Source organism: Podarcis liolepis, assembly GCF_965112155.1.
Source record: "Podarcis liolepis genome assembly, chromosome: 4".
Classification (NCBI taxonomy): domain Eukaryota; kingdom Metazoa; phylum Chordata; class Lepidosauria; order Squamata; family Lacertidae; genus Podarcis; species Podarcis liolepis.
The window spans coordinates 103,834,623-103,850,531 of NC_139558.1; the positions used below are offsets into that span (position 1 = coordinate 103,834,623).

Consider the following 15,909-nt stretch of genomic DNA (forward strand, 5'->3'; position numbering starts at 1 on the left):
TAACACTATTAAAGTTTTTTTCTTTTTCATTCTCTTTGTAATATTTCTCACCTTTCTCTGTTTTGAATCCTTGTTGGTCTTTCAGGAAAATGATCATTTTGCAGAAATGAACACGGATTCCCGTGAGACAGAGAGGCCTCCGTTGGACACCAGAGAGAGGCCATTGGGTAAGGAGAATGGTGGGTTTTCTCCTTTTGTTGGTTTCCCAACTAATCTGTGGGTTCTTTTCATCTTGTTTTTTTTTGGGGGGGGGACTGTTGGGGCCACGGGTCTAGAACAGGGGAGACATATTTCTGCACAACAAACATATGAAACAAATGTCCAAATACTCTCAGCAGGTAAGTCCTTCTCAAAGGCCCATCTGTCGTTAGAGATGCCCTGTTTCACCTGTGAGAGAAGCAGGCACTCCTGGCGTCCTGCTTACCTTTTTTCTCTTGCAGGTGACATAATGATGCCGGCAAGACCTCCTGATCCGCCTTTTCATGGGGGCAGAAGTGAAGCAGCGGCTGTGGAACCAGATCAGGTCAGGGGAAGCTGCCTTGTGGGGACAGAGGCCGAGGGATGGAGCAATGTCATGGACTGGTTGGGCACACAGGAATGGTGGGAGGAAACAGTTGGGGAACCAGGAAGGGAAGACGTCTCAGAGCCCAAGGAGTGAAGGTAGAGGAAGGATAGGCGGTCAGAGGGAGAAACCTGGGAAGAGGAGGTGTCAGAATCTGAAGGGGTTACAGGGCTTGGTGAGCTGGGAGACCCTGAGGCAGAATGCAGTCCAGAATCAGAGACAGAAGAGGAAGGAGGTGAGTGGGAGGAGGGAGGTCGAGAGGCAGAGGTGAGTCAGGAGAAGGAGGAGCCACCGGGGGGCTCCCTCTCCTTCTGCCAGAAGCCACCCTCCCTGATTGTCTCTCAGAACCAGGAGACGTCTGACAATGGAGGAGCAAAGGCAGGTTGTACATTAGTGCACTGCTCAGTCGCTTGCAAAAAATCCCAGAGAGGATTCACTCTCAGCAACTGATTTTGTGGAGGAAGACCCTGACATGGAATTCAACTCAATATTGATCCAGAGCAGAACTCCAATATATACCGTTTTTTTCGCCCTATAGGACTTACCGTCCCATAAGGCGCACCTAGTTTTTTGGGGGGAAAATAAAGGGGGGAAAAATATTTTTCCCCCAGGCGCCGGACTGGGGCGGGGGAGGCCCGAGCTTCCCCCGACACCAGCCCCCAAACAGGCAGCTCTCTGCAAGCTGTGGGAGCCCAGCGCTGGCTCCCGCTGCTTGCGGAGAGGTCCACGAAGCCTGGACGCGCTGATCTCAGCGCGCGCAGGCTTCGGCATGCCGGCAACTCTCCGCAAGCAGCGGGAGCACTCCCGCTGCTTGCGGAGAGGTCCGCGAAGCCTAGAGAGCGAGAGGGGTCGGTGTACACCGACCCCTCTCGCTCTCCAGGCTTCAGCGAAAGCCTGCATTCGCCAAATAGGACACACACACATTTCCCCTTCATTTTTGGAGGGGAAAAGGTGCGTCCTATAGGGCGAAAAATATGGTAGTTAGCAGATTGGCGCTGTCCATAAGAAATCCAGTTGCAGCAGAATTTACTTACATAACATAATAAGTCTAAACCTTAACACTCAGCATACTTTGTACAGAACACCAGAAGGAAGAGAGAGAGAAAGAGAAACCCAGGCTCCTTCTGGCCTCTTATTATAGTCAGCCTGACCTTGACAGAAGAGATAAGAGAACCACTTTAAACCATAGAATCATAGAATCATAGAGTTGGAAGAGACCACAAGGGCCATCGAGTCCAACCCCCTGCCAAGCAGGAAACACCATCAGAGCACTCCTGACATATGGTTGTCAAGCCTCTGCTTAAAGACCTCCAAAGTAGGAGACTCCACCACACTCCTTGGCAGCAAATTCCACTGTCGAACAGCTCTTACTGTCAGGAAGTTCTTCCTAATGTTTAGGTGGAATCTTCTTTCTTGTAGTTTGGATCCATTGCTCCGTGTCCGCTTCTCCGGAGCAGCAGAAAACAACCTTTCTCCCTCCTCTAGGTGACATCCTTTTATATATTTGAACATGGCTATCATATCACCCCTTAATCTCCTCTTCTCCAGGCTAAACATGCCCGGCTCCCTTAGCCGTTCCTCATAAGGCATCGTTTCCAGGCCTTTGACCATTTTGGTTGCCCTCCTCTGGACACGTTACAGTTTGTCAGTGTCCTTCTTGAATTGTGGTGCCCAGAACTGGACACAGTACTCCAGGTGAGGTCTGACCAGAGCAGAATACAGTGGCACTATTACTTCCCTTGATCTAGATGCTATACTCCTATTGATGCAGCCCAGAATTGCATTGGCTTTTTTAGCTGCCGCGTCACACTGTTGGCTCATGTCAAGTTTGTGGTCAACCAAGACTCCCAGATCCTTTTCACATGTACTGCTCTCAAGCCAGGTGTCACCCATCTTGTATTTGTGCCTCTCATTTTTTTTTTGCCCAAGTGCAATACTTTACATTTCTCCCTGTTAAAGTTCATCTTGTTTGTTTTGGCCCAGTTCTCTAATCTGTCAAGGTCGTTTTGAAGTGTGATCCTGTCCTCTGGGGTGTTAGCCAACCCTCCCAGTTTGGTGTCATCTGCAAATTTGACCAGGATGCCCTTGAGTCCATCATCCAAGTCGTTGATAAAGATGTTGAATAAGACCGGGCCCAAGACAGAACCCTGTGGCACCCCACTAGTCACTCTTCTCCAGGAAGAAGAGGAACCATTGATGAGCACCCTTTGGGTTCGGTCAGTCAGCCAGTTACAAATCCACTGAGTGGTAGCATAATCAAGACCGCATTTTAGCAGCTTCTTTACAAGAATATCATGGGGCACCTTGTCAAATGCCTTGCTGAAATCAAGGTAGGCTATATCCACTGCGTCCCCTTCATCTACCAGGCTTGTAATTCTGTCAAAAAACGAGATCAGGTTAGTCTGACATGACTTATTTTTCAGAAATCCATGCTGACTATTGGTGATCACAGCATTCCTTTCTAGGTGTTCACAGACTGTTTGCTTAATGATCTGCTCCAGAATCTTCCCTGCTATTGATGTCAGACTGACTGGGCGGTAATTATTTGGGTCCTGTCTTTCCCCCTTTTTGAAAATAGGGACAACATTTGCCCTCCTCCAGTCTGCCGGGACTTCGCCTGTTCTCCAGGAATTCTCAAAGATGACTGCCAGTGGTTCTGAGATCACATCTGCCAGTTCTTTTAATACTCTTGGATGCAGTTCATCTGGCCCTGGAGACTTGAATACATCTAAACTAGCCAAGTATTCTTGTACTATCTCCTTAGTTATTCTGGGCTGTGTTTCCTTTGCTGTATCATTTGCTCCAAATTCTTCAGGTCGGGCATTGTTTTCTTTATCGGAGAAGACTGAGGCAAAGAAGGCATTGAGGAGTTCAGCCCTTTCTGTGTCCCCTGTTTGCATTTCACCATCTTCTCCTCTGAGTGACCCCACTGTTTCTTTGTTCTTCCTTTTGCTACGAACATACCCATAAAAGCCTTTTTTGTTGCTTTTAACCTCTCTAGCAAGCCTGAGTTCGTTCTATGCTTTAGCTTTTCTGACTTTGTGTCTACACATGCTGGCTATTTGTTTGAATTCCTCCTTGGTGGTTTCCCCTCTTTTCCATTTTTTGTACACATCCTTTTTTAATCTTAATTCAGTTAAAAGTTCTTTAGATAGCCACCCTGGCTTCTTTAGGCACCTTCCATGTTTCCGTCTCATTGGTATTGCCTGACGTTGTGCTTTTACTAACTCCCTCTTAACAAACTCCCAGCCATCATGAACTCCCTTTCCTTTTAGTATTACTGTCCATGGGATCTCACCCAGCACTTCCCTAAGTTTTATGAAGTCGGCTTTCTTAAAGTCAAGAAATTGAGTCCTAGTATGCTTGGCTGCTCCTTTCCGCTGTATAGTAAACTTCAGAAGAGCATGATCACTCGCGCCTAATGATCCTTCCACTTCAACCCCACTAACCAGGTCATCAACATTGGTTAGGACCAGATCTAAAATGGCTGTTCCTCTTGTTGCTTCTCCCACTTTCTGGACAATGAAGTTGTCTGCAAGGCCAGTGAGGAATCTGTTTGACCTTATGCTCTTGGCTGAGTTTGACATCCAACAAATATCCGGGTAATTGAAGTCCCCCATTAGTACTATCTCCCTTCCTTTTGCATGCTTGGCCATCTGTTCCAGGAAGGCATCATCTATGTCCTCCGTTTGGCTTGGGGATCTATAGTAAACTCCCACAATGAGGTCACTGTTATTTTTCTCTCCCTTAATTTTGACCCAAATGCTCTCACTTTGGCTTTGAAGTTCTAAATCTTGGATCTCTTCACAGGTATACACATCCCTGACATATAACGCCACTCCTCCTCCTTTCTTGTCTGGTCTGTTTCTCTGAAATAGATTGTATCCCCCCATTATTACATTCCAATCGTGGGACTTATCCCACCAGGTTTCAGTGATGCCTATTATGTCATATTTAGTTTGCTGTACCAAGAGCTCAAGCTCATCTTGTTTATTTCCCATGCTTTGCACATTAGTGTACAGACATTGAAGTCCATTAATCATTCCCCCATGTCTCTTATTTAAGGATTTTTTCCTCCCACCACTAGGTCTGCGTGCTGTTTGCTCTATGACATTTGGATGATCATCTTCATCAATTGATAGACTCCTACCTTCAGGAGCACTGTCTCCCTCCCCCACATTAGTCAGTTTAAAGCCCTCCTGATGAGGTTTCTGAGATTTTTGGCAAAAACATTTCTCCCAACCGTTGTGAGGTGCAGCCCATCGCTTGCCAGAAGTCCATCTTCAAGAAACTGCAGTCCGTGATCTAAGAATCCAAACCGTTCCTGTTTACACCATCTGCGAAGCCAGCTGTTCACTTCCACTATTTTCCCCTCTCTCCCTGGGCCACGTCGTTCAACTGGGAGGACAGTTGAGATGACAATTTGTGCATTTAGTTGCTTCAATTTCCTGCCGAGAGCCTCGTAGTCTCTTTTGATCTTCTGGAGGCTATTGCTTGCAGTGTCATTGGTTCCCACATGAACCAAGAGGAAGGGGTATTTGTCAGTGGGTTTTATGATTCCTTGCAGTCGTTCAGTTACATCTTGGATCTTAGCCCCTTGGATCTAACCTCCCGAGACATCTTGTCAGGCCCACAGATCACTGCTTCTGTTCCCCTCAGTAGGGAATCCCCTATCACCACTACACGCCTCCTCATAGGTTTGGTCAGGGTTCTTCCATGAGCTGTCCGTTCCAAGGTCGCCTGCACATTCCCTGAGGACTGACTTTGCTGCTCGTCTTCATATACCTGATCGACTGAAATGAGGGAGAGATCCTCAAAAGGAGTCTGCTCTTCATCTTCCATGCTAGGGGAGAGGATCTCAAAGCGATTGTGTATTTCTAAACAATCAGAATGAACCCTGGGCCTCCTACTTCTTTGAGTCACGTTTCTCCATATATCTGGCTCCTGTGTTGGTGAACTAGCCTCCTTCTCAGGGGAGTCCCCTGTCTCCTCCTTGGTGGAGACGGTGTGCTCTGTTGCTTCCAAGAAGAGCTCCAGCTCTCTAATTCTTTGGAGCGTAGCTACACGTTCCTCCAGTTGCTGGACTTTGTCTTCTAAGAGGGCAATCAACATGCAATTGCTGCAGGTAAAGCTGCCTGCAACCTTTGGCAAGCTGGCAAACATTGCGCAGGAACTGCAGGCGACTGCAGCTGTTCCCTCCCCCTCCATCTTGAGAACGTGTCGTTGGGGGTGGCTACAGCGGTCCTCCATCATAAAAAGCTTGAAGACAGGACAAATAACTCCCCCCACAAAAAAACCTAGGTCTCCCCCAACAAACGTTTGAGACTAACTCCCCTAAATCTAAAAGATGGTTCAAACTGCCGCTGCCCTGCTATCTCTGATAAGCTCCTCCCACAGCTAAGCTCCTCAACAGAAACCCTGCCCCCTCTGACCTTTGCACAGGGAGAACAGCTAATCAGCCACAAAGAAACACACACATACACACACACACACACACACAAGAAAACCCTTTTTGCTCCTTCAACTGCTGCCCTGCTGTACTCAGCTTCTCTGAAGGAATAACCCAAACATCAGGAACCTTCTGCTTATTTCTCTTATGCAGACAAGCTTCCAGAACCCTCTCGAATTAATCAGAATAGGAAAGAGATCAATGTTTTCTGCACTAATAAATGCAGACTGACAATCCCCCCATTTATTAGGTGCAGGAAGTATTGATTTGCAAAACACCCTCTAGAAAAACATTGCATGTACACTTTCCTTCTACAAGAATAAATCCTAGCCTTTGGTTGGTAGACCAAAGACAAAACAGTCTGACCAGATGCTTCTGTGAGCAGCAGAACAACATCCTGACTCCTAAAAAACCAACTCACGTTTTTCAAATGTAGTCCCTCACATTATAAAACAAAACAGTACCTATGAAACCTGACACAGTTAAGGAAAAGACGCAACTCACTCATCAAAACAGCTATCTTATAAACCTTACCTTACCTTATCTTAAACTCCACTCAAATATATAAACCAAGACCTGAAAACATCACTTCATAGCAAACCTCTCCAACAGAATACTCAACAGAGCACCTCTTTACCAGGGCACTTCAACAAACTTTGCACTATATAATCTCACTTTTCACACAATAAAGAAACTTCCACCTAGACAACTAGTCCATTAATTGACAATACAAACTGGCAGACCCTCAGAGAATGAGCTGCTGTTCTCATGAGACCTGAAACTCAGCCAAGTCTGTGAATATCGTGTTCTTGCTAAGAAAGAGTTAACTCCAGCTGTGAACTGGGGGATTTCCTGCCCAGATAACTCTGTGACACCAGCCTTCTGAATGTCGACAGTAGGATTTATCTGTAGTTGCAGTTTTCATAGAATCCTAGAGTTGAAAGGGACCCCAAGGGTCATCAAGTCCCACCCCCTGCATTGCAGGAGTCTCAGCTAGATCCTCCAAGACAGATGGCCATCCAAACTAGGCTTCTTGTATTTCTATATTCATCAATGAATGTTAAAATAGGCTTCTAAGCAGCGGACAGACGAGAACAAATAGTGGCCAGGATTCACCTAGCCAGCCCCATCCGCTGCAAAATGGGGCCTACCCCCCATTCCTCCCCCTCTCCATGTCCCCATGAACCTCTTGAATTTGGCTCTAGGGCATTGGGAGAGAACCTCCCCAGAACAACTCACGAAGAGAGGGGAAAGTGGATCCTTCCATCGGGGAAACTGGAATGCTTGCGTAGGCAGAATGACTTGAAAAACAGCAGGTGGAGTACCACCTATTTGCACAAAGACCAATACCCATAATTAAAACGCAGAATTAAATAATTCCATTAAAGCGTTAAAATAAGCATCCATAATTAACATGTACAGCAAAGCAATCCTATTGAAATAACACAGCAATTAACAGGAAGGAAACCACAGAGCATTGTGGAGCAGATCATATTTCTGCTGTCTCAGAGGAGGACATTTCCCTTTTTCTTTCAGGGTCCAGTGTGCTTTGAAGATGTCGCTGTTCGTTTCACGGATGAGGAGTGGGCGTTGCTGGATCCTGACCAGAGAGCTCTGCATAAGGACGTCATGGAGGAGAACCGTGGAATCGTGGCCTCTCTTAGTAAGGCTCCCTGTGGAATCATAATATCTCTTTTTAAATTAAAAACAGCTGTCTGTGATGAACCTCATATATTTTCACAGAATTCAACAGCACCCCATACAGTACCTGGGATTACAATATTCCCACAAAAAACCTTGAAGAGTAAATCACTGTTTTTTCTGTGAATTCCGTAAAATTCGGCCCTCTGGGAGCTCTGTCTGATCCCTTCCCTCTGAATAAAGGGGTCAAACAGGGCTGCCTCTTGGCCCCTTTTCTATTCAATTTCTACATCAATGACATCGTTACAACCATGAAGGCCCTAAATCAATCTGCCCCCTCTTTACAACAGCTCAAGATCCCCATATTACTCTATGCGGACGACATGGTGATACTGTCTTTAACCAAGCAGGGCCTAAACAACATGCTCAGAGGGCTCATGGCATATTGTGATACCAACTCCCTCAAAATCAATTTCGCCAAAACCAAAATTCTTACTTTTGGCACGAAAACTCAGAAGCCTTTCTGGAATTTTGAGGGCCACTCTATTGAATACTGTTCAGCATTCAAGTATTTGGGTATCACTTTTCAGCATGGGCTTAGCTGGTCAGCTCACCTAAATATGACCATCCTGGCTGCCCGTAGAACCATCAAAGCCTTGGAGAAATTCTTCTATGCAAAAGGCGGCCAGTTGGTTCCACCAATCAGAAAAGCACTTATCAGCAAAGTCCTCCCGATGTTACTGTATGGAGTTGAAATCTGGGGGTGGAATTTAAAAACACTACAACGGCTCGAGATTCTACAAAACACTTTTGCACGAAAGTTACTGGGTCTCCCCAAGGGCTCGGTTGCTGCACAGTTAAGAACAGAACTGGGCCTCCCCTCCATTGTTGCGAGAGCCCACATTAGAATCATTAGTTTTTACTGTAAATTAATCAATGCCCCAGGTTCCCTACTAGCTAGGCAAGCCTTTTTAACTTGTTCTCATACCAACAAATGGTCCAAGGCCATGGAGACTATTACTGCACGCTACTCCCTCCCAGATCTCGACACGCTGTCATCTTGGGACCAACATAAAACCCGGGCCTGGATTCTTACAAGAGACGAGGCCATGGACCGGGCACAGTCCACCACAGCCCGCCTCTCCATGTGGCTCCCTAAAGTGAAAGTGGTAAGATCACTTGCCAACTACTTGATAGAACTGACGGAGCCCAATTTGAGAAGAGCGTTCACTATGACCCGTTTCCACTCTATACCCATGGCCTTCCTGCAGGGGATTTACTCTAAGACCCCTATTACTCAGCGTTTATGTCCATGCACAATGAATGAAGTAGAGGACTTCATACATTTCTTCTTCTACTGCCCAATTTATGAGCCAATAAGACCTAAGCTCCTCCTCTTGATCCCGTCCACCATTACATCTAAGGAAGACTGTTTGAAATCGCTTCTTGTGGACGCAAATCCCCAAATTTCACGTGGGGTGGCAATCTTTATTGTGCAGGCTCTGAAACTCAGGGCTACTCTGACTGGGTGGTGTGTCCTAGACCTGGACCTGTTTTAATTCTTTTTATTACCTTTTAACCCAATGTGCCGAGCCTATTTTGGGGCCATTTTATGCTTTATATACACCCGCATTTTAGATTCTTGGCGCTGGAATAAGATCCACTATTTGACTACTGATTCAAAACCCTAAAATGTATTTTATATAATTGACTTTTTATTTCTATTCTTTGTATATCATATTGTTGTTTTATTGCTATGGCCGATGGCTGAAGCAAATAAAGATTCATTCATTTCTGTGAATGATCTTCTTTCAGTTGTACCTTCTTAAACAAGGATCAGGCTGGTCTGAACTATCGAGGCCATTTTAACTGTAAACTTCAGAGTTGTTAGGGAAGTTGAAGTAGCTTCTGTCAGGTTTTCTGTTTTTGTTTTTGCTCCTGTCTGTCTTTGGTTGTCCAAAGAGAAGACTGATGTTGGAAACGGAAGGGATGCCATAACCTTTGCTCTCCACCAACCCAAGAGTGGGTTGCCTGACAAAGGTGTTTGGCTGTTTTTAAATGTGAAATGCTGCGTTAGGGATGCGGGTGGCGCTGTGGGTTAAACCACAGAGCCTAGGACTTGCCGATCAGAAGGTCGGCAGTTCGAATCCCTGTGACGGGGTGAGCTCCCATTGTTCGGTCCCAGCTCCTGCCAACCTAGCAGTTCAAAAGCACGTCAAAGTGCAAGTAGATAAATAGGTACCGCTCTGGCGGGAAGGTAAATGGTGTTTCCGTGTGCTGTTCTGGTTCGCCAGAAGCGACTTACTCATGCTGGCCACATGACCTGGAAGCTGTACGTGACATTTTTCCACCCTCGCCGAATCAAGCAGTTGGTCCCTTACCTTTCCTGCCCCGACCTGGCCACAGTGATCCATGCAATGGTCACCTTCAGGCTTGACTATTGTAATTTGCTCTACGCAGGGCTGCCCTTGAAGCTGTCCCAGAAACTCCAGCGGGTGCAGAATGCTGCAGCGAGGCTCCTCACAGGGTCTCTGTCATGGGAGCATATTCGCCCAGTGCTTTTCCAGCTGCACTGGCTCCCGGTGGAGTACAGGGTCAGATTTAAGGTGCTGGTTTTGACCTTTAAAGCCCTTCACGGCCTAGGATCCTCGTACATATGGGACCGCCTCTCCCGGTATGTCCCACAGAGGACCTTAAGTTCCATAAATAGCAACACCCTAGTGGTCCCGGGCCCTAAGGAAGTTAGATTGGCTTCAACCAGAGCCAGGGCCTTTTTAACACTGGCTCCGGCCTGGTGGAACGCTCTGTCTCATAAGACCAGGGCCTTGCAGGATCTGATTTCTTTCCACAGGGCCTGTAAGACAGAGTTGTTCCACCTGGCCTTTGGTTTGGAGCCAATTTGATTCCCTCACCCTCTTTCTTTTTCCTTTCTCCTCCTGTGATGAGGCTGCATTTTAATATTTTAACGTTTCAATATTTTAATGTTGTATTTTAATCTTGTTTTTAAGTTGTATTCATTCAACTTGTTTTTATTTTTGCTTCTTAGCCACCCTGAGCCCAGCCTTGGCTGGGGAGTGCAGGGTATAAATTATTATTATTATTATTATTACGCCGGTTCCCTCGGCCAATAAAGGGAGATGAGTGCTGCAACCCCAGAGTCGGTCACAACTGGACCTAATGGTCAGGGGTCCCTTTACCTTTATCTTACTGCGTTTTCAGGGTGTGGATTCAACATCCTTTTTGACCAGTTTTAACAAGTATTCTACATTAATTCCTCCCTGAGGCTCTAATCCATTTCTCTTTATTGCAGATAGTGATGTACTGGAAATCAAGAACAAGAGTGACCAGGACAAAATCCTCACAATGGAGAAGCTGCATAAATATCTTGAAAGTGGAAAAAGTTCCAATTCCACTTCCCATCAAGGAAATCTCATTAGGAAGAAACCCTATCAGTGCATGGAATGTGGAAAGAGCTTCAGTCACAGCCACAATCTCACTTCCCATCAAAGAATTCATACAGGGGAGAAACCCTATCAGTGTGTGGAATGTGGACAGAGCTTCAGGAAGAGCTCCTTTCTCACTTCCCATCAGAGAATTCATACAGGGGAGAAGCCCTATCAGTGTGTGGAATGTGGAAAGAGCTTCAGCCAGAGCTCTGACCTCACTTCCCATCAAAGAATTCATACAGGGGAGAAACCCTATCAGTGTGTGGAATGTGGAAAGAGCTTCAGGAAGAGCTCCTCTCTCACTACCCATCAAAGAATTCATACAGGGGAGAAACCCTATCAGTGTGTGGAATGTGGAAAGAGCTTCAGTCAGAGCTCTGATCTCACTTCCCATCAAAGAATTCACACAGGGGAGAAACCCTATCAGTGTGTGGAATGTGGACAGAGCTTCAGGAAGAGCTCCTCTCTCACTACCCATCAAAGAATTCATACAGGGGAGAAACCCTATCAGTGTGTGGAATGTGGAAAGAGCTTCAGTCAGAGCTCTGATCTCACTTCCCATCAAAGAATTCATACAGGGGAGAAACCCTATCAGTGTGTGGAATGTGGACAGAGCTTCAGGAAGAGCTCCTCTCTCACTTCCCATCAAAGAATTCATACAGGGGAGAAGCCCTATCAGTGTGTGGAATGTGGAAAGAGCTTCAGTCAGAGAGCCCATCTCACTACCCATCAAAGAATTCATACAGGGGAGAAACCCTATCAGTGTGTGGAATGTGGAAAGAGCTTCAGTCAGAGCTCTGATCTCACTTCCCATCAAAGAATTCATACAGGGGAGAAACCCTATCAGTGTGTGGAATGTGGACAGAGCTTCAGGAAGAGCTCCTCTCTCACTTCCCATCAGAGAATTCATACAGGGGAGAAGCCCTATCAGTGTGGGGAATGTGGAAAGAGCTTTAGTCAGAGTGGCCATCTCACTTGCCATCAAATAATTCATACAACAGAGAAACCATATCAGTGCTTGGAATGTGGAAAGAGCTTCACTACGATCTCCTCTCTGAGTTCCCATCAGAGAATTCATACAGGAGAGAAACCCTATCTGTGTGTGGAATGTGGAAAGGGCTTCAGTACAAGCTCTGACCTCACTAAGCATCAGAGAATTCATACAGGGGAGAAACCCTATCTGTGTGTGGAATGTGGAAAGAGCTTCATTGATAGCTCCTCACTCACTTCCCATCAAAGAATTCATACTGGGGAGAAACCTTATCAGTGTGTGGAATGTGGAAAGAGCTTCACTCATAGCTCCCATCTCACTTCCCATCAAAGAATTCATACAGGGGAGAAACCCTATCATTGTGTGGAATGCGGAAAGAGCTTCAGTAAGAGATCCGATCTCACTAAGCATAAGAGAATTCACAGAGGGGAGAAACCCTATCAGTGTGTGGAATGCGGGAAGAGCTTCATTCAGGGCTCCCATCTCACTTCCCATCAAAGAGTTCATACAGGGGAGAAACCATATAATTGTTTGGAATGTGGGAAGAGCTTCGCTCAGGGCTCCCATCTCACTTCTCACCAAAGAATTCATACAGGGGAGAAACCCTATCAGTGTATGGAGTGTGGGAAGAACTTCAGGAAGTGCTCTGATCTCAGGTCCCATGAAAGAATTCATACAGGGGAGAAGCCATATCAGTGCGTGGAATGTGGAAAGAGATTCAGACAAAAGGCCAATCTCACTACCCATCAAATTATTCATACAGGGGAGAAACCATATCAGTGCGCGGAATGTGGAAAAAGCTTCAGTATGAACTCCTCTCTCACTTCCCATCAAAGAATTCATACTGGGGAGAAACCCTACCAGTGTGTAGAATGTGGAAAGAGCTTTAGGGACAGCTGTCAACTCAGTTCCCATCAAAGAATTCATACCGGGGAAAAACCCTATCAGTGTGTGGAATGTGGAAAGAGATTCCTTCGGAGCACTGATCTCACTTCCCATCAAAGAATTCACACAGGGGAGAAGCCCTATCAATGTGTGGCATGTGGAAAGAGCTTCAGGGACAGCTCTTCTCTTAATTCGCATCAAAGAATTCACACAGGGGAGAAACCCTATCCATGTGTGGTATGTGGGAAGAGCTTCAGGGACAGCTCTCAACTCAGTTCCCATCAAAGAATTCATACCGGAGAGAAACCCTATCAGTGCAAGGAATGTGGGAAGAGTTTCATGAAGAGGTCCTCTCTAACTGCCCATCAAAGAATTCATACAGGGGATAAACCCTATCAGTGTGTGGAATGTGGAAAGAGCTTCAGTGCCAACTCCCATCTCACTTCCCATCACAGAATTCATACAGGGGAGAAACCGTATCAGTGCATGGAATGTGGAAAGAGCTTTAGTCAGAACTCCAATCTCACTTCCCACCAAAGAATTCATACAGGGGACAAACCCTATCAGTGTGTGGAATGTGGAAAGAGCTTCAGGGACAGCTTTGATCTCATTTGCCATCAAAGAATTCATACGAAGGATGAAAAAGCTTTCATTGTACAGCTTTCAGCGCTAGGGAAAAACACACCTCTTGAACCAGCCCTTTGGCTGATTGACATGTAATGTCCTTTAAAAATGTGATAGGGAGGTGGGGATTACATGTTGGGGGGGTGTTTTTTGTTTTCATATTGTTATTTTATCTTGTAGCCATCCTGAGACCTGTGGAATAGGAGCCAAATCTTAGAGGCTGAGGGGTCTTTGCCCCCCCAGTAGAATATTTGAGGGGGCATCCCACAGTTGATAGGCATTGGCATTCAAATAGCATGCACACACCACAGCGTGTGACTATTATGTGAGGTGGTGCTCACTAAACTTCTATATTTTATTCAAGTTAGTACCCCTGGTATAGGGAAGTATCGAAATTAAATAAATGCATAAATAAAATAAGACCATCTTGTTTGCCTTCATTTGCACATGCTTCTGTTTGTCAATATTCTTCTTATTTATTATCATTTTTAATTCTAGCTTAATCCACACACAGCCATAGATGCCAAGGTCATGAGGCCACCAACTGATGTGCCTTTCAAGGAGTCTTAGACAAATTCCCGGAGGAGGAGGAGAGGCCTCTGCTCTGGCTCCACAGGGAGAGGCAGCCAAGCTTCTGAAAAACAGTTGCTGGAAACCACAGGAAGGGAGAAGAGGGCTCGTGTGCTCGGATCCTGCTTGGGGGTTTCCTGTTGGGGCACCTGATCAACCACTGTAAGAACAGGAGGCCGGGCTAGATGGGCCCTTGGCTTTAGCAGCAGCCGGGCAATAGTCCTTTCTGGGCTCCTGAAAGGGTGCAGGAAGGAGCCAGGTGAGCCCAGCCCTTTCTCCAGCAGCCATCTGAAGATTTCATGGTGGTTCACAACATAAACATACAGGTTAAAATGGGTCAGCAAGTTTTACCTCGTCTGGGCTGGTTCATTCCTGGGGAGATCGCTCCGTGGGCTGGATTGCGTCTGCACAGACGATTTCTGGTGCCGCGGAAGCGAGTCCCCCCTCCACACTGTGCCGGTTTAGCAGCTCGATTTGGCTGGCGGCTCGTGGGCCATTTAAACTACCCCCGTGGGCTGCTTGCGGCCCATGGGCCACTGGTTGCCGACCCCTGGGTTAAAAGCTTCCTCAAAAACAAGTAAAGGTAGAGAAATCTCTCCTCCCCATTTTTTGGATGTAATTCTTAACCCAAGGTACTATTTCTGGGTTAGCAGAGTCTGTAACCTGAAGCGTCTGTAACCCGAGGTACCACTGTATTTAGACCCTCAATTGGAGTAACTTGGGGGGCATCACCGGAATCAATTATGCTACAGGTACCATTAGGCATGCAATTTTCAAGTAAATGTATAGAGTATATTTTTCTTGGGTTTGACAATTACTCTACAGAGGCATGCAGTCCTGGTGCTTTACTTTATATTCACTTGCTAAGTACTGAAGTACTAAGTATTGTACTTTTCCGTGTATAAGACTAAGTTTTTTTTACTTTAAAATCTGGGGGTGTCTAATAATAATAATAATTTATTATTTATACCCCGCCCATCTGGCTGGGCCTCCCCAGCCACTCTGGGCGGCTTCCATAGAAACCAAAAATACACTAAAATATCACACGTTAAAAACTTCCCTGAACAGGGCTGCCTTAAGATGTCTTCTGAATGTCAGGTAGTTATTTATCGCTTTGACATCTGCTGGAAGGGCGTTCCACAGGGCGGGCACCACTACCGAGAAAGCCCTCTGCCTGGTTCCCTGTAGCTTTGCTTCTCGCAATGAGGGAACCGCCAGAAGGCCCTCGGCGCTGGACCTCAGCATCCGGGCAGAACGATGGGGGTGGAGACGCTCCTTCAGGTATACTGGACCGAGGCCGTTTAGGGCTTTAAAGGTCAGCACCAACACTTTGAATTGTGCTCGGAAACGTACTGGGAGCCAATGTAGGTCTTTCAAGACCGGTGTTATGTGGTCTCAGCGGCCGCCCCCAGTCACCAGTCTAGCTGCCGCATTCTGGATTAGTTGTAGTTTCTGGGTCACCTTCAAAGGTAGCCCCACGTAGAGCGTGTTGCAGTAGTCCAAGCGTGAGATAACTAGAGCATGCACCACTCTGGCGAGACAGTCTGCAGGCAGATAGGGTCTCAGCCTACGTATCAGATGGAGCTGGTAAACAGCTGCCCTGGATACAGATTTAACCTGTGCCTCCATGGACAGCTGTGAGTCCAAAATGACTCCCAGGCTGCGCACCTGGTCCTTCAGGGGCACAGTTACCCCATTCAGGACCAGGGAATCCTCCACACCTGCCCGCCTCCTGTCCCCT

The 15,909-nt window shown here is 46.5% G+C and overlaps 3 protein-coding genes across 10 annotated transcripts in view; 2 read left to right on the plus strand and 1 right to left on the minus strand.

Annotated features, from left to right (window-relative positions):
- Window positions 1-14,044, plus strand: part of LOC310705042 (uncharacterized protein) — a 67,688-nt gene extending 53,644 nt beyond the window's left edge. Inside the window, exons 2-5 of the mRNA XM_083499341.1 lie at window positions 86-179; window positions 441-523; window positions 7,548-7,674; window positions 10,963-14,044. Coding sequence (XP_083355467.1) covers window positions 107-179; window positions 441-523; window positions 7,548-7,674; window positions 10,963-13,694 — 3,015 coding nt within the window. The 5' untranslated portion in view covers window positions 86-106 and the 3' untranslated portion in view covers window positions 13,695-14,044. The remainder of the gene's footprint in view (window positions 1-85; window positions 180-440; window positions 524-7,547; window positions 7,675-10,962) is intronic.
- LOC310705090 (uncharacterized protein) overlaps window positions 1-15,909 on the minus strand; it is a 271,846-nt gene that overhangs the window by 134,957 nt on the left and 120,980 nt on the right. The gene's annotated exons all lie outside the window — the stretch shown is intronic.
- Window positions 1-15,909, plus strand: part of LOC310705032 (uncharacterized protein) — a 357,812-nt gene that overhangs the window by 40,105 nt on the left and 301,798 nt on the right. The window lies entirely within an intron of this gene.